A 19,552-nucleotide genomic window follows, 5' to 3' on the forward strand; every position below is an offset into this window, starting at 1 on the left:
GCTGGGGTGCTATTTCCTAGAAATATTTAAAAGTTTAATGGCTTGGGGTATAAAGGACTTGTTTGACCTGTTTTTAGTGAACAAGGCCTTTTCCTTATTTGTTACCCGGTCTCTGTATCTGCTTTGGAGGCTGGGTAGGGTGGTTGTTGTTACTGTCCTCCTAACAGACCTCTGTTGTGCCTCAGAGGCATTCCCAAACCAGCAGATGATGCAGAAAGTTTCAATAAAAAGCATAACATGTGGACCATTTTGCCATTAACATTAAAAGACAACAGTTTCTTCAAAAAGTAGTCTTTGTTGGGCCTTAGTGCACAGGCAGTCAGACCAATTGTCCCATTTAAGTTTGTGATCAAACCCAAGGTACTTGTATTCGGTCACAGACTGGATCACCTCTCCGTTGATAAAAGTGGGCTGAAATGAATTTTGCTTCCTGAAATCGATGGTCATTTCCTTTGTCTTTAAGGTGTTGAGGACAAGGTTTGCCCTCTCACACCATTTAAGAAAATGGTGAAGAACTGGCCCATGCTCCTCCTCTCCATCATGCAGAAGGCTCACTAATGCAGTATCATCCGCGTATTTAATAAAGTGCCTGTTGGAAAAAGTGCTTGTGCAGAGTTTGTGTACAGAATAAATAACATTGGGGATAAAACACAACCTTGAGGGGAACCTGTAGAAATGGTCATTTCTGAAGTCTGAAGTCTTTCTTTATTAAATGAAAAAGGTCCATGTGAAGTCACAAAGTCACACTTGAGTTAAACACCTGTTAGGATTGGGTTTTCTACTTGTGACTTAGAAACCAGGTCATGTGATTGGACGGTCCATCTGACTGTATGTGAACTATACTGGATCCAACCTGCAGAGAGTATTTATCTTAAATAAAATGTTTTATTCAAGTTTTTGAGCATTTGAAACCAAGGACACAGATGACTGAAAATGCCCCTTCCTTTTTTTTTTTATTTAACACGATCCGGTAGATAACTTTCATTATATTTTCCTTTAAACGTAACACGTGTACACAAATATATTAAAGTTTATCTTAACAATTTCTATTCAGCCATTGTTGAGCAAATGTGAAAGCTTCTCAAGGAAAACGACAAAGAAAAAGGACAACTCAGAAGGTGAAATATGCGAGACGGCCACATGGTGGCGACATTTGCTTTTCTTCAGTTGGCCTCGTCGTCGAACACGTCGGCCACAGTCCTGCAGATGGAGAGATGGAACACTCAGGCCAAAGTTCACAAGCCTTCAGCAGAACACAGAGGAGAGAAGGAACACTTACTTGTAGATTGATCCGGTTACCTCATCAACGAATCCTCCTGCAGACACATGAAAGAGAGGAAGCCGAGTGAGTGACACCTCAGTCACCAGAGGAGAACCCATCACCTAATATCCACTGGGCTTACATCAAATACATCAAAACACAACAATAAAAAACACTTTTCTGAACTTATCAATATGACTCTGTCCTTCACAGGATAAGTAAAATGGATCACTGCAAAAACTCAAAATCTTAACAAGAATATTTGTCTTATTTCTAGTAAAAATGTCTCATTTTATTAAAAAAAAACACATAACATTACACTTAAAACAAGACTCGTCACTGGAAAAAACAACAATTTTCACCTGTTTCAAGTAGATTTTCACTTATAATAAGTAGAAAAATCTGCCAGTGGAACAAGATTTTTTTGCTTAATAAGAAGATAAATCTTGTCTCACTGGCAGATTTTTCTACTTATTTCAAGTTAAAATTTACTTGAAACAGGTGAAAATTGTCGAATAAGTTATTTTTCTGGTGATGACTCTAAATGTTGAAATAGCAGTAAAACCACATTCATTGATGAAATGACATAAGGGATGGAAAGGAGGAATGGCAGTTTTACAGGGGGGTGATTTGGACCGTTTTTATTTCAGGAGGGATGCCATCCCCCCCTCATCCCCCCTCAACTCTAGTACTGAGTCAAATCAAAGTTTGATTCTGTCTGTGAAGGTTCTCAGGACTTCGGGTCATGTTAGCGTCCAAAAACCCTCTTCTTCAAGGCAACCGGACAGTGGAATAAACAATCCTGCAGTCCAGTTGCCTTGATGAAGAGGGTTTTTGGACGTTGATTGAATCCTGCTTTTTTCAGTCGCAGCATTGCAAGATGATGATTATATTGACGAGTTTGGTCCGGGAGAGGAGATTCTCCAGTCAGGTTCACAAACATTTCTATGTTTCTATATTGCCTTCCGTTTGAAGCAGATTTATTTTAATAGAGTTAAGATGACTTCCCTCGATGCTGTCGAGGCGCGTTTTTCCGCCGTGGGCAGCTCTACGTTTACTTACCAGGCTTGCAAATAGTTTCACAAAGAGGACACACATGGCAGAACGTGCACATCTGTGAACAAAAAAGACAAAAGTGAATGTGTGCCTTTCATCAAGGTCGTAAGAGATGTAGAAAAAAACACAAATGAGCCGATCAGACACCTCCACATATATGTTAATCCATCCTGCATCTAGGTTGTGAAGATTAGACAGTTTTTCCTCCCACTTCATGATTCTGTGCCTCCCCACACTGGAATTTCGTGTCATGGATAAATTATGTTCAGAGTATGTTCAAATACTGTAGACGGATGTTTGTTTTTCCAGCGGGTCCAGTTCATTTGCGTGTGCCGTGAACCCATCAATCCCACTCAAACTCGGCCCAAAGAAACTGACAGTAATAGTGGCGAGCATCGAAAGTTCCTCTCCAGGAATTCAAATATGTGGAATGGGATTTAAAGAATTTAAAGAATAGCAAGGACAACAAGCAGTCTGTGCTCATTTTTCACGTAACAGTACCCTGGTGTATTAACGTGTGTGACACGGCTGCATGCGCTGCGATTGAACACAATAGCCTACTGTCTGAAATGTAACAGTCCGAGTTTATCGTGGAACTGTGGTCAAAGTTGTCATTTCAGTGTCAGAACGAGCTCAGGCTCAGGTGATTAGTATCCTGCACACTGCAAACCAGAACTGACTGGACTAGATGCTGCGCTGCACAAAGCGCCAACCAACTCCTCTGGAACTAAAGCCTGATTTAAGGTTCTAAGGTTCTCAACCCAGAATGCCGTGACACCGTCGGACTTCTCCGTCACTCCATTTCTCCGCGGTGCAGTACCCCCCCAGAGCGCTAGTTGATACTTTGTTTAGATTCCGGCTTTTCCGGTCACAGTGAATCAAAGAGATAAGGACAACTATTGTGCTAAAAACCAAAACAACCCAAAAAAAAAAATCACACACACAGGAAGAAAAGAGTGCTGAAAGTTCACTACTGCTTCACGAACCGGAACTGGAAATGCGTTGCTACCAAGCAAACCAATCACAGCCCTCTCGGTCTGCGTTGGGTCTGCGTTGGGTCTGCGTCACCTCGACGCGTGGTTCCATTTTTTGGGAGGTGCACGTCAGGCTACGGCGTAGGCTACGGAGAGACTCCCGCGTAGCCGCGTACCCTACGGCGTAGGCTCTACGTAGGTTTAACACAGAACCATATTTCAGCCTTAAGAGTGGTTGCAGTTCCTCGACTGGCCGCTGGAGGCTTCAGAAGTGGCTCACACTCCACTGACCTCCAGGTTCAAATATTCAACTTTAGAGCAGAAATAAACGTTATTACAGCCAGGATCAAAGAAATTTGTCTCAATCGTTTGATTTCCCACCCATGACAACCACGCCAGGAGAGTTTACATAAAGCATTACTTTTATTTCTAATATGATGTATTGACAGTGGGCTAAGCCAATGGCTAGCCGCTATCACTTCCTCATCCGTAATCAGCATGCTGCCGTCATGCTGCCGCGCTTAGCGAAGCAACCAGCCGTTCGTATTAATCCAGCGTCGGCTAAACTCATTTCACTATGGAGAACACGTCAGGCGGTATAATCTGCTTTAAATGTCCGCCGGTACCTTTGGCGATATTTCGGTGGGGATCCATTGAAGGATCTGGCACCCAAAGCTAACACTGATTGATGACGCAGTTGTCATGTGCCTGTCAGCTTCCTGAGCAACATGACTACACCCCGTAACAAGGAAAATGGATTTAAAAACCATTTTTCTGAAACCAATGAGTCATGTGACCCAGCCATTGTTTTATACAGTTTATTGATAGCAACAGCAGTCCGGACCTCTAGCTAAGCTGGACTTTACTTTATTTGATGCTTTTATTCTTTATTTGAGACTTTTATCCCATTTTATTGCTTTGATTGTTTGGATGTTGGTTTCACCCATGTTTTATATCTATTAACTTATTTTATTCAACATTTTATGTCTTTTTGAGCTGTTTTGTCTTTTATCAATGATATTTTTATTTATTCTTCTGTACAGCACTTTGGTCTGCTGTGGTTGTTTCAAAAGTGCTTAACAAATAAGATTGGTTGGAGTGACGCTCCTCTTCCTTGTATAACTTCTTATACCTTTTACATCTGGCCCGTACATGGGGAGGGGGCTCTTTTGCGGTTTAAAAGGGTTCAAGGTTATTGTCTTTGTGATAAAAGACTACAAAAAAACGTATCTTATCTTATCTTATCTTATCTTATCTTATCTTATCTTATCTTATCTTATCTTATCTTATCTCACCAGCTTGCCTCTCCTGATTGCCTTTTCATGTGTTAGGAGACGTTTCAATGACCACCCCTCAGCCCCTCAGCTGTTACTTCAAGACCATTCAGTTCAAACCTTAAGACAAAACCTTACACATTGGGCCCGATTTACTAAAGGTTTGCGTGCGTAAAAACCTGTGCAAACTTGACAGCACCCGCAAACCAATGTGCGAGCTGATCTACTAACAGCGTGCAAAGACGACTGCGTCTCTGAAATGCGCAAAATTGCACACGCAATTCAGTTAGTACTTTTGCCCTGATGAATAATCAATATGGGGCGTACCCGGCAGAAATCCTAAATACTGGGAGGGGAAGATGCAAATATGTCCATTTACCACGCGCAATGAGATTTACCAAGCCTGGAAGTAGTTGCGCGTATTGTGATTGCGTCTGTATTTAATACGTTTGAAAGGAAGGTGCTAATCTGCTGCTGCTGTTATTGTGGCAAGGAGGCGACATCCAAAATCAAAGAATACGCAGAGAGAGAGTCTTTATTCTGCTGCATGCTATTTTAAAAATGGTTGCACAAGTTTTATTAAAGGCCACTTTTTCTTTAGTTCTCCGCCTTATATCTTGCCACCTTCTTTTAATGTGCCCCCCTCCACTCGCCCACAAGCAGGCCAAGCCTTTGTGCCAAAACTTTGTATTTTATTGATTACTTATCTTATTGAACGTGAAATCATCCTTCGTAAATTACATTTAATTAAAACCCGTGCTTATTAATCACGAAACACTGGTTAAACATCATGACCAAATCCGCTCCGACCCGCTGTGTCAGGATCAGCACAGAGACTGCAGCTTCGCCTGAATTATGCTTCTGCGTTAAATCGACGGCCATATGATGGTCCCGTCTGTCACACATTTACTGTCAGTGTTTGCTATATAATATATAATATTTGCAATATACTGTGGACATCTGAATAAAAACTTAACTCATAAATAGATTGAATCAAAGCGCTCTCCAGCTCTGTGTCTGATTGTCTTTTTCTCCTCAGATCATGCCGAGCACCGCCGGGTCACGCAAACCCGACCAATTCAATATTAAAATCAAATTCAGTCCTGTGGCCCGTTTTTCTATTTCGTATTTTTGATCTGTGCCTAAAATTGAAATATGAAAAACCAGACGTTTTTCCGTTTTTTGTGTTACCAACTGCATTTATTATCGCAGGTTTTCTCCGATATTGCGTTTCTTTTGGTAATGTTTAAATTTCTTTGCTGTAGTTCATGAATGTGTTTATTTGGCTCTTCCACTAATATCTCTAACTCCAACTCGTCAAATTTCATTTTGCGCTTGTGACTTGTGACTTGTGACTTGTGACTGTGCATTCCATCCAGACTCTCCATGGCGCAGATCTGCGCTCGCAAACCTTAAGACGCGCAACACCTCATTTAAATACTGCTGTTTGCACCTGTTATCAATTGCGCACGCAATCTTAGTTGATCACCCGCAAACCACACGCAAACAGCACGCGCAAACTTTTTCAGTGCAGACGCAATTTAGTACTCTTTATTTAGGATCTTAGTAAATCGGGCCCATTGACCGTTTGGGACAGCCGGGTTGGGCGGAGTCTCCTTCTGCCAACCCTCCTTGGTGTAGACGTCCCCAAAACAGCTACAAAAGACTCTTCAGAGACGGTGACATCATTATCTATTAACTTAGTTAGTGCAGTTGTCTTTATTCCGTCAGTGGATGCAGGTCATCTCTAGCACCTGAATTTAAAAGGCCGAGTGCCAGTGGGAGCAGACATGTTGAGGAGCTGGGGCTGACTGAAACGAGCTACTCGCAACATTTCCAATTCATTCAAACGTATTTATAAGATATTTTGGCCTGCTGACAGTGTTACATAAAAGGTCTGAACAACACAAGAGTTATTAAAGTTCAGCCCGAAGGGACGTCTACAGCGTTGTTTTCCTCGAATTTTCAGGCAATCCACCTGACAATTGTGCAAATATTTCAGTCTGAAGTGAAAAGGCTGGAGACTCAGAGGAACAGCTGTTGTCACCACAGTAAACATTCAGATCCTCCTTGGCTGTGACGTTTGAGGGCAGCGCGGACTTAGCACAGCTGACGGGCGTTTCCTCACCTTGCAGTCGTCGCAGTGTTTGGACTTGTCTCCCTCCTCACAAGGACACTTGTCGCAGCTGTCGCAGTGCTGCAACAAAACACACACATCATGATGCTGACATTATTTTGCCTTTCTTACATGATTTTTTAAGGAAGTAAACTTTCCAACGCTTTGACAATATTTAATTTCACAAATCAGGTTTTAGACGTACCTCACAGAATTCACAGAAAGCGCACAGAGAGCCTTGGTGGTAAGCAGCTTCATCATGGTGATCTTCATAAAACAGAAGTAAATGTTTGACTCCAAACTAAAACACATAAATACTGATCTAAACGTGCAGCAAAATGTTAATTGCAGCATTCAGATCACGTCAGCATGAAGTGTTAGTTGCTATTAGCTACAGCTATTATTAAATGAAGTGGGCCAATGAGACAAAATAAAAAAAAGGAGGACATGGTGAGTCCCAGCAGTACAGCGCTGGAATTAGCCACATTGCTGGAGTTTTTGGGGTCCTGTCCGGGACTCCGCTTTTCTCACACAGCCCAGAAACGTGGAGGGTAACTGGTTAGATTGTCTGGAGGACTGACGATGGATGGTTGATTTCTTTGAAAGGGATGAAGTCAAATAGACCTGATGGGGATTAGTATTCAGAACTTAAAGTAGGTTTAAACAGGGAAAGGTTTAGGATGCTAAGGTTTAGTACTTGTGGCTGTGTTTACTGTGCATGATGGGCCCAGAGGAGGAACTTTGATTGTTCTGAGCTTCTACACCACCATCTCAACCTTCTACAAAGCCTCTACACTGCCCAACGCTTGCAGTTGTCTCAGATGATTTAGATTTGGATGAGCTAAGTCCCGGACACGACGTCAAGAACGGTATGTGGAAATGGTACGATGTTCTTGAGTTGTAGGCTACAGCCCGATGAGGGTGGATGCAGGAATGTGTCATTAACATGCGCTGAGGGTAAACAGATAAACTGTGAAAAAAGTTAAAAGTTCTCAAGTAATTGTACTGGGTCACATTAATACAGACAGAGTCGTAGGATGTGTGACGGTCATCAAACCACTCTTCTTTGGACGTATGATGACATTTATTACTACGATTCTGTCACAACATCCATCCTATGTCTGCGACCCATTCACACACATGCATTCACTGGATCCAGTATGTGGTACTTTGTCTCTACAAACCTGCTGGGGGGCTATGCCAGCGCTGGACTAAGAAAGCTTCAAAACATTAGCAGGGCTGGGGGTTAAACCAACAACCCCCCGGTTGAAGGTCACTTTCCAAGAGTTTGCAGCTGACTCTGGCTTTGGGCTGATGGGTAGAGGTTGGACTGCTGGGCAACACGTAACCCAGTTAAGAATAAATCATCTTACACGCACCTAGTAGCGTATTAACGTTAGCCGGGCTCTGCAATGTGTTTCTCATAGACACCACAGCACTTCTATCATGAAAGCATAAATGCACCCTGTCACACCGGGGTGAGGTTGTCTTGTCTTGGGTTGGTTTTGTCCTGTCATTTCCTGTTTTATTTTGAAAAGTAATTCTCCTCTCGTTTCAGGTCTCTTGCCCTTCCTCATGTGGCTCAGTCTGGTTGTCCTAAGCATAGACATATATAAAGGCTAGATGACTCGTCCGCGCTGCTGCCAATGGAGAGCGACGTCGTTACACGGCGGCCATCTTGCCACAGGAGAGCTCGCTCAGAATAACATTGTGTTCAATGGAGCATGTACTGCTTAAACAACCTTAACTTGCTCAATTCTCAACAGATTTTCAAACAGTTTGGTTTGTCATGAACGTCAGAGATGTAGTTATGACACTGCATACTTGTGAATAATTATAAACATTGAAAAACGTACTTTTATATGAAAATAACCAGAAACAGATAGCCATGACATGGTTTTCATAAATTTTAATCAATATTTCTATAGTATTCTTAGTAATATTTATAATTACATTATAACATATATATATTATTACCATATAACATATATGTATATATATATATATATATATATATATATATATATATATATATATATATATATATATATATATATATACATATTATTACCATATAACATGTATTCATATGACATAACATATTAATATATTATTACATTATGATGTATTTATTGGATATAATATCATACACCATCATACGTCATGACATTACATATGTATATATATATATATATATATATATATATATATATATATATATATATATATACACCTCTATCTATTAAGTGTAATGAGATTTTTTTACTAAAATGAGACATTTTAACTAGAAATAAGACAAATATTCTTGTTAAGATTGTGAGTTTTTGCAGTGATCCATTGTACTTATCCTGTGAAGGACAGAGTCATATTGATAAGTTCAGAAAAGTGTTTTTTATTGTTGTGTTTTGATGTATTTGATGTAAGCCCAGTGGATATTTAAAGCTTACAGAAGGCTGCATTTAACTGCTGCTATGTCATTCCTGCAGTATTTCTGCAGCTGTTTTGGTCAGTGCTATTATTTGTAATTTATTATATTATTTGTAATCAGCACAAATTATCTGTCCCCATATGATAAAATCCACCATCCCCCCTGATTTTATTTTTTACAACTTGAGTACTGGTGGTCACCCTTGATAACTTGGGCAGGCAACGTTAGTTAGTGGTGATACACAACTATTGTATATGCTGCATAATTAGGTCGTTTTTCGCAACGAAGAGATACAATTTCAACATGTCCAAGCATCCCGAATCATACCCACGTTAATGACGTTTATGATGAACCAATCCGTTTGTAAATCCGTCAAGATTTCAGCAAGTTATGAGTATTTTTGTCTGTACAGACCACTCACCCTCCAACAGCAACTATAGCGCACGCATGCGCACCAGAGAGTCTCCTGTGGCAAGATGGCCGCGGGTGAACAACGCTGGAGACTCCGCCGTGAGTCATCTAGCCTTTATATATGTCTATGGTCCTAAGTGTTTCCACCTGTCTCCTATTTCCCTCCATGAGTTTAAATAGTCTGTGTTCCCCTTGTCTTGTGCCAGAGTGTCTTCGTCCTTGTCCTGCACCAGAGCCTTGGTCCATGTCCACAGCCGTAGTAATCGCCATAGTAAGCGCCATAGTAATCGCTATAGTAAGCGCCATAGTAATCGCTATAGTAAGCGCCATAGTAATCGCTATAGTAAGCGCCATAGTAATCGCTATAGTAAGCGCCATAGTAAGCGCCATAGTAAGCCGTTTGTTCCTTGTGACAAGTGATTTTTTTGGTTTGTAAATTTTCTACCATAGCTTAGACTCATAGCCCTTTATTTCCTTGTCAAAGACTGATTTTTTTCATTAAAACATTTTTTTTTTTTTTTGTTAATTCTTATCATAGCTTAGATTCATAGCCCTCTGTTTATTCCTTGTTAAAGAATGATACACTGCAAAAACTCAAAAATCTTAACAAGAATATTTGTCTTATTTCTAGTTAAAATGTCTCAGTTTTAGTAAAAAAAAATCTCATTACACTTAAAACAAGACTCATCACTGGAAAAAAACAACAATGTTCAATTCAATTCAATTCAATTCAATTTTATTTATATAGCGTCTAATACAACAGAGTTGTCTCTAGACGCTTTAGATCTTTCATCAAGATTTTTTTGTTTGTAATGAGAAGATAAATCTTGTCCCACTGGCAGATTTTTTTCTACTTATTTCAAGTGAAAATTTACTTGAAACAGGTGAAAATTGTCAAATAACAAGTTATTTTTCTGGTAATGACTCTTGTTTTAAGTGTAATGAGATTTTTTGACTAAAATGAGACATTTTAACTAGAAATAAGACAAATATTCCTGGTAATATTTTGAGTTTTTGCAGTGTATATTTTTTTATTTAACTTATATCCTAGCTTAGATTCATAGTTCTTGTTTTTTTCCTCTTTAAGAGTGATTAGTGTTTGTAGCCAAATTATTTTATATAGGCAGGTTTTTTCCTCCATATGGAGCGTTTTGTTTCTTTAGTTATTTTTCCCTCCTCTTGGAGTGTTTTTTGTTCTCTCTATAGTCAGAGTATAGTGTCTGGTTTTGTTTATAGCCATTTGTTTGTCACTGGGTCCGAGGTCTCCGGTGAATCCGGTGAATCCGGTGAACCACTGCTGTGCTCTGAGTCGCCTTCGTTCCAGCCGGAGCACCATCGTGCACACGGCCAGTCCAGGGTTTCAACACACTTTCCCATTCATTTTATTGGGAAAGGGCATTGAAACTTTTGACTGGTAGTGTATGTGTATGCCAGGTGTAGCTGATGACTGTTTCTATATACGTAGGTGGAGATATATTCCTATACACAAGCTACACCTGCTTCATAGTCTGGGAGGCTGCCGGACTCTGTCCCAGATTCTGGACAGATCTCCAGCTCACACACACACTAACAACCACACACACTCATCACTGATTAGCTTGACATGCATGTTTTTTTGGCTTATGGGAGGAAACTTTAGGGCCTTGAGAAACCCATGCACATACGGACAGAAAATGGAAACTCAGAAAGACTCAAACCACTGGGATTTATGGTGACAATCCCAAATAAATCTGCTATGGGATACAGACTGGAATCTGGAGCGCTTATATGTGTGTGCACCATACGGTCTGCTTGTTGTTTTTTTTTTTTCATTTTGTGGCTCTAATAGTGTTTATTGAAATGATCTTGACTGGAACTTTGGGGCGGAGAGAGCCCTGACCAAAGCCCTGACCAAAGCCCTGACCAAAGCCCTGACCAAAGCCCTGACCAAAGCCCTGACCTGAAGGAAATCAGAGGATCTTTGTGCGTTTTTTTACCTACAGTAGGTTGTTGCAGGAAACCTGCGTTCGTGGTAATGAAAGCAAACAAATATGCTCTAGGGCAAGAAAATAAACTGTGATTATGTAATTTAACGTTTGTTCTCTCTGCCTTCTTTTCTTTTATATACCTGTGTATTATGTCCATGTATGCAGAGCCGTCTGGGAGATTTGCGAGGCCCTGTGTGAAATGGCCGGGGGGGGCCCTCGAAATTTTTGGGTTTTTCGAAAAACCCAAAAACCCAACATTTTTTGGGGGTTTTTCGGGTCGGATCGGGTGTCTATATGCGCAATTTTAACTCTCCAATTAGCAAAATACTGGATACCTTCCCCTGCCTCATCATTTGGCTTGCCTCGACGCGGGGCCCCACGGCTGCTTGAGACCCGGTCGGATTGGTGATTTTTCTAACAAATTTATCAAACGAGCCTTTCAGAGAGGCATTAAACTCTTCCATTTTCTTTAGTTTTTTTTCTTTTTTCATCCCCTGATGGAAATTTCCTGAATCTGTCTCGTTCTCTCGACATTGACAGTTTGTTCCAACTCCACCCGTCTGGATCAGAGCAGCTTGTGTCTGCGCTTGGTCTGATCAGTTGTATTGAACAACAGACACGCGCATCATTGCACATATATTTATTGATATGCACAGACTAGTACACATTTAGGTCTGTAATGGAACGTGACTGTTTATATTTATAAGGGAAAAAAGGAAAAAAAAAACGAAAAAAAAAAAAAATCTTTTTTTTTTTTCAAAAACGGCCCCTATCTATCTATCTATCTATATATATATATATATATATATATATATATATTGGTAAAGTAACAGGAAAAGTAGCGTTAAAGGGGTAAATACACATTTACCTCATAATTTGAGAAGTTTTACGTTAGTGCATTCAATTACTTAATTCAATTAATGATAATATCTTCACCGTCTCATCATCGCCAATATACTTTACCAAAACAACAAATAACTGACAAAATAAGATGTAAGCTTCTTATTTTAGAGAAAATAAACGAGTTTCAATAGTTTCACTGGTATTTTCACAAGTCGACTTAGTTCTTTATATAAATTCTTTCTATATATGGCTGTTTTTAAAGGCTAACATTTACATTGCATTAATCAAGACTCTTGAATAAAACGGATACTCACTGGTCCAGGCGTCCGGCGTCTGCAGCCCGGGTCCTCACACAGGTCACATGACCAAGCACATGTGCACATGGCTCAGCTCATGCTCTGCATGCAGTCCTAACTCAACGCCTCTGCCGGCCGTAACAGATTTGCATTTAAGCAGTTTGTGATCATTTGATTTATTTAATGAATGAAAGTAAGGTTAAAGATACATGGACAGTCATAGTTTCCACACGATTGTTCACAAATCCCAGTTTTGTCAGACAAGAGAAAAAGCAGACAACCATCTCATCTCTTGACAGGTTGATTAAAAAAAAAAAAGAGACATTTCTCTCTTTTCCCAAACACTCTTTCCCTGAAGCGTTGAAAAATCATCAGCAAATCCACTGAGGTAACATTTCATAACAAATAAGATAAAACTGAGTTTAACAAAGAAGCTAAATATATGTAATAATTTAAATCAGTGTCAAATAAACACTGAATGGCAAGGGGTTCAAGCAAATAGTTCAGAAAAAATGTTCCTTATGAATTAAAGTTACAGAAATGTCATTAACAGCCATTATAATCTAATATTTAAGAACATCAGCCTTTTAGAAAATGAAATGAGGTATGATAATACAGCGTTTATAGATACATGGTTAAGAGCTAGCGTGTTGGGTGTTGAGCAGTCTTACAAGTACACACACCACAGCTGAAAAATCACTTCAGTACGTTACACGCCCCCTCAGCAGTCAGGGGCAGAAATGCCCCACAGAGAAAGAAAGAGATCGAGAGATATGGAGAAAGAGAGAAACCTCAAATCTGATGGTAATTAAAGCTTTTCAAATGAGTGAATTTCGGCGGTGGCCCTCCTGCACCTCCCCTCACGCTCTAGACTCCCTCTGTCTGTTTCTCCACCTCCCTCCCATCCCCCAATTCACTCCCAATATCACTGTCTCTCTTTCTTTCTCTGCGGGTTCACATGAAGACACAAATTCATGTCAGTCTGATCCAGAACAAATAAGAAAGGCAGATCCTAGTGGAGGAACTGTATTTTCAAACGAAACACAAATCAAAAGATCTCAGACTAGTGTGACCCCAGTGACTGAATTCCAAGTCAGGCTTGGCTTGCGTGAGATTGGTTTTTGGTTCTTTCTCTCTCTCAAATCAATGCTTCTGCAGTCCCCAAGTTCATATTTAGTGCACTGTACGAAGGACTTCGGACAGTTGGACTTCAGATGGGCCAGTTCAATTTCCCCAGAGTGCTCATAACTCTAGTTAAGCAGGGAGAAGAGCAGAGTGTCAGAGACAGACAGGGAAACAGACAGCTGAAAGGAGTGGAGGAGGGACTGTGACTACCAATGGGCTCTGAGACATCGATAAAGAGATGACAAGGTTGTAGGAATGCTAATGAAAGGGGGGGTGGCTAACAGTAGGATTAGCTCCTCCCCTTTGGCACACTGCCCTGCCATCTATCTGATCAGCCATGACTGACCCTTGAACTCCTGAAGAGTGTGAGGAGCCGAATAAAGAGCCAAAAAACTGTGGATGGTCATGGAAACTCAAAGGTCAGTGATGGCTGATGTGCTGCAGATGCATAAGCACGTAGGGCCGATTATGGGATGTGAGCAAGAGCATCTAAAGTGACTGACCTTCGTGATCATCATCGTCGTCGTCATCATCGTCGTCATCATCATCATCGTCATCATCGTCGTCGTCATCATCATCATCTTCATCACTATCATCATCATCATCGTCGTCATCATCATCGTCATGGTCATCATCTTCATCACTATCATCATCATCGTCGTCATCGTCATCATCATCATCGTCATCATCATCGTCATCATCATCATCGTCGTCATCGTCATCATCTTCATCACTATCATCATCATCATCGTCGTCATCATCATCGTCGTCGTCGTCGTCGTCATCATCATCATCATCATCTTCATCACTATCATCATCATCATCGTCGTCATCATCATCGTCATGGTCATCATCTTCATCACTATCATCATCATCGTCGTCGTCGTCATCATCATCGTCATGGTCATGGTGGTGATCGGCCATCAGGCCGTCCTCGTGGCGGAAGGGCAGGTCCTGGGCCTTGGCGGCGGGCGCCAGCGGGGTGTGGAAGGAGCACAGCAGAGCCAGCAGCACTGCCAGGATCAAACTTCTCAACGACGCCATGTTTGCAGCCTAAACTCAGCCAACTGATCAGGGAAAATCACCTGGAATCACTGCAGGAGTCCAGAACGGCAGCTCTCAGCTGCTATACCCCCAATGCACTCGCACACCTCAACAATGCGGAACCCACTCAGAGGAACGAGGTGCTCAGACAGACCACTACGAGGGAACGGCCAGCATCCGATAGTCAAGTCCTGTGTTGCAGGAGATATTCCAAGATGAGATCTAGATACTTGCTCCCCAAGTCCTTGAAAGAATTATCCTCAGAGAAGCTGCTTGTCCCGTGGCCTTGAGTCTCGGGCCACTTCAAGACGGGGCGTCTAATAGTCCAGAGCAGCACTTTTTACGATCAGGGAAGGCTGTGGTAACAAGCTGAGAGGCGAGTTGGTAGTAACCAGTCAATGCTGAAAGCACAGACAGGACTAATGTGAGAGCGACGGAAAAAGAGTGGCACCGACCTATGGGGTAAGCTGAGAAGGAGGGGGGCAATTGGGCTGACTGACAGGGGCAAATGCTGGTGGGAAGGCGTGCACTATCCATAAGTTAGGTTACCAGGAGAAAAGGGGCATAGTTGGAGGGGGTATAAGGAGCATGTTAAGGAAAGTCACTTTCCCTTTGTCATCAAATGTTAAAGTTTTACTTTAAGGAGCCGTGCTGCAGGGCAGGCAAAGATAAGCAGAATATGAGGGAGAGCATGGTTAGTTCCCGTCAGGCCCAGCAGCATAAAGGAAATGTTGCGTTATACCGTAAAGACAAAAATTTGGTATGATAATAGATATTATAATTGAAAAGTACTATTATAATCACCTTATTCAGGTGAAGGAAGTGTGGATGGATGAATATATTTGTTTTCTTTTACCTCCATTTCCACTGATTGGTTAAGAGTGCTCCATTTTGGGACATCAACAGTTTGGTCTTTCTGGAGGTAAAACATCATTGTACTTGATGACATCACAGATCAGCCAGCAGGATAACACATGTTCAAAAGCCTCCACAGTTTTTATTGAACATAGAATAAAGACTGAGCTTCAATATGATTCAGAAGAAACCATGCATGCCCCTGACAAAGCTGTTACTTCATATGACGTGTTTTTTTAAGGGTTTTGTGCTCTTCTATTTGAGCTGTTGTGTAACCCCCCCCCCCAAAAAAAACTTTTCATACAGCTCTATCTTCATAGTTTGACTGCAAGATTGAAGGTAAATTAGCTATATTTTTGTATTTTGTATAAAAACAAATATGAAATGTACATTCCGTTGCATAAGTAGAAAGTTAGACGTAATTTTTTTAACTCTTTTCTCCTTCTTCATTACTTCTGCTTGATGCCAAATGCATCCTGGGATAATCAGGTCTCAGGTTTACAAAAGTCTCTTCTGAATGCATCCTTGAAAAGATGGGCATCGGAACAATACGGGGATTTTGACCAAACTGGTCTAGATGTAGACTGTTGCTTGGAACAGAACTTTGGCTGCGACTGATGACGTTTCATGAGGACACAAGAACACGAAGTACAGACGTCACGTGTTTATTACGTCATTCCTCCTTGGCTCCTACACGAATGAGTCTTGGGCTGCGGTTTGAGGCTGTAGGTAAAGAATTTAGAGGGTCTCAGAACAGATGACGCATGAGGAGAGGTTTGCTTGGTCTTACTGGGTTGCTTACTTGCTTGACCATTTGAAAAACTGCGTGGGACTTCAATTCAATTCAATTCAATTTTATTTATATAGCGTCCAATACAACAGATGTTGTCTCTAGATGCTTTCCAGAGACCCAGAACTTGAACATAAACCCCCGGGCAATTATTACATTAGGCTTTACTAAACAGAAAGGTTTTAAGTTTAGGTTTAAAGGTGGAGGTGGTGTCAGCCTCCTTACCCCAGATTGGAAGTTGGTTCCATAGTAACGGTTCCTGATAGCAGAACGCCCGCCCTCCAAATCTACATTTGGATACTCTAGGAACTACGAGTAAACCTGCACTCCGAGAACGGAGAGCTCTGCCAGGAACATAAGGCACTATCAGGTCCTGCAAATAATGCAGAGCAAAGCCGTTTTGGGCTTTATATGCAAGTAATAACATTTTAAATTGGATTCTGAATTTTACAGGTAGCCAATGGAGCGACGCTAACACTGGAGAGACGTGGTCTCTCCTGCTGACTTTGTGGTCCTATTTAAAAAACAGGGACTATTTTGTGTCTTTAGGTAACTACAAATCAGAGCTAACAAAAAATAACATGTGGAGTTCTTCAGGATCAGTTCTGTTGTTCCCATTCGCTCAAATTATGAAAAAAGTTAAAGAAAATGTTACCATAACTATGCAGATGACACACAAATCTATACAACCATCTCACCAGGAGACTATAATCCAGTTCAAACGCTGATCAAATGCATTGATCAAATGAATGAGTGGATGCACCAAATGCCTCCAGGTCTTAGATCTTTAAACCAGCTTCCTGTCTGTCCCAGAACTCGAACCAAAACACATCTCTGATCTGGTCCATGATGAACCAATCAGAACCCTCGGTTCGTCAGGGCCACGCCTACTTTCTGCACTCAGAGTTAAATCCAAAACGGTAAGGCAGCTTTCAGCTTTTATGCTTCTCACCTGTGGAAAAAACTACCAGAATGCATTTTTATTTACTGCTGTATTTCAGTAATCTCCCACAATGCACTGTAATTTTGATTTCTTGTATTTCCTCTTCTTTTTTAACTTGTCCATCTATCTTTATGTTTTTGTTCTGCTTCTCCATTCTTGCTTTTCCATGCACTTATTATTGTTTTATGTAAAGCACTTTGAATTTTCTTGTACATGCATGTGCTGTAAAAATAAAGGTGCCTTGCCTAGTTACTAAAAGACACATTTTATTTGACAACATTAATCTGTTATATATGTATTTAAGCAGAAAGGTACAGAAGCGTACACCATCACGATGAAACGTGAAAATATATTGTATAAACAATATCTTTTTCAAGTTTGTTCAATATGTTATCACATAATTACAATACTGTTTTTCATTTCTGAACAATATGATATCAGGTTATTACAGTATATATGTTTATCAAGTCATAACGACAACCTTTTCACGTTCTTACAATGTAAATATAATATTGTAAGAATGTATTCTTTTTTGGTGTAACGTGGTAAATATGTAAATTGTCATAACGTAAGGATATATTATTCAAATATGAAAGATATATTGTAATAAAGTGATAACATATTATACAAATATAAAAAAATATATTGTGAGAACATTAACATTTCACATTATAACGTTATATGGCTTTAATTTTCTCTTAAAGATGGTGGCAGTTCTACGCTTCCGTGAAAAGGGGAGACGGTGGCATGAAGAAAAAGGTCTGTAAACCGTGCAGCTTACTCCTTATTTCTCACATGATCTCTTGGTTTTGGGTAAACTCCTAAAGTGCTTCTAAAACTAAACTGTAAACTCTAGCTGTGAATGTTCTGTCCATTCTTTGAGGATTTTTCCTGGAAAGTCTTTGCAGGAAGCATCCAAAGTTAACGGTTGATTTGGCCATTTTAATCACTTTTGTATGCAAATATGTGCAAAATGTGTGGGGTTGCAATTGTGCAGCAGTGTCGCTAAACCACGCTGTCAACATGTGCTGCCATAAAGACCACATCTTGACAATAGAGACAATGAAAAACCACATCCTGTCGATGTTGTAAAGATAAATCCTGGCTTCTTGGCTGTCCTAATGTGTCGTCATGTGTCCTTTACAACCATGTAGCGTTGCACAGATGTGTTTGAATGTGAACGGCGCAAAACACAAAACAACCAAAACTCTTCACGGGTTGGTTCCTAGACCAACTCTGACGTTACTGTTTACAACATGCAGCCCTCATTACCCATCAACAGTGTTGGGACTAACGCGTTATTTAGTCAGGTGTTACAGTAACGCCGTTAGTTTTGGCGGTAACTAATACTCTAACGCATTAATTTTTAAATTCAGTAACGCACACACACGCGGAGACCGGAGGAAACGTAATGGGCGAGTGTGTGTGCATTCAGAAACATGACCGCTCATGGCGAACCAAGAGAACAAGGAGAGTTTCGCAACGTGGAGATATTGTTATTATTTCAGTTTTGTCGAGCAGCACAATGACAAAAACATTTCTGTGGAGTTTAACCGAGGGACGTCTGTAAGCAGGTCCAACTGGACAAAACAATTGCACGGTGTGTGGTAGAAAACATGCTGCCTATTTCTACAGTGGAGTCACCCGCTTTCAGGCAGCTAGATAGCATGATAGCATGCTAATTAGCATGATAGCATGCCCAGGCGGCAAATGGGACGGAAAACCTTTTCGAAATACAAAGATGGAAAATGAGCTAAAGAAGACATGTATTGGACTACATGTCGACCACCGACATGTAGTCCAGTACTTTCGCACTTTTATTCTGAATAATAGCCTATATTCAGCTTGTTAACAGTTTTGTGTTATTTATTTCAGAGGTCATTTATAAAGAAAAAAAGGCTTTTGTTAGGCTATGATGTTTTAGAAAATCCTGCGTTTGTTGGCTGACTTACTGTAAATAAATTGCCATTTAAAAATAGCTTTGTGTTTTGTGTCAGATTTGTTCGTACAGACCATAATGCTTAGCAGATTTCAGTGATGTGAATGCAAATGAATTGAAACTGTCAAGTTGATCAACAGTTTGTATTATTCTCCATACTGTACCATGCTGAAATGAAGGTTAGAGGGGCATTAATGGGAGCATTTAACATTTTTTTTAAAAGTTACTTT

The 19,552-nt window shown here is 40.6% G+C and overlaps 1 protein-coding gene across 1 annotated transcript; it reads right to left on the reverse strand.

Moving 5' to 3' along the window:
• Window positions 1–865: 865 nt before the first annotated feature.
• LOC133422807 (clumping factor A) lies at window positions 866–15,242 on the reverse strand. The gene is made up of 6 exons (XM_061712909.1): window positions 14,255–15,242; window positions 6,887–6,948; window positions 6,694–6,762; window positions 2,324–2,375; window positions 1,280–1,316; window positions 866–1,200 (listed from the first exon to the last, which is right to left on the reverse strand). The coding sequence occupies exons 1-6, from the start codon at window positions 14,793–14,795 to the stop codon at window positions 1,164–1,166; spliced, it is 798 nt and encodes a 265-aa protein (XP_061568893.1). The 5' UTR covers window positions 14,796–15,242; the 3' UTR covers window positions 866–1,163.
• Between the last annotated feature and the right edge of the window lie 4,310 nt (window positions 15,243–19,552).

The sequence above is a fragment of the Cololabis saira genome, chromosome 21, assembly GCF_033807715.1.
Source record: "Cololabis saira isolate AMF1-May2022 chromosome 21, fColSai1.1, whole genome shotgun sequence".
Lineage (NCBI taxonomy): Eukaryota > Metazoa > Chordata > Actinopteri > Beloniformes > Belonidae > Cololabis > Cololabis saira.

Excerpts from the sequence above, each read along its gene's own strand:
- LOC133422807 (XM_061712909.1), bottom strand. The coding sequence starts at position 14,795 with ATGGCGTCGTTGAGAAGTTTGATCCTGGCAGTGCTGCTGGCTCTGCTG. Across the intron at positions 1,317-2,323 it reads TGAAACTATTTGCAAGCCTG|GAGGATTCGTTGATGAGGTA; the intron begins GTAAGTAAACGT and ends ATGTGTCTGCAG. Across the intron at positions 1,201-1,279 it reads GTAACCGGATCAATCTACAA|GACTGTGGCCGACGTGTTCG; the intron begins GTAAGTGTTCCT and ends CTCCATCTGCAG.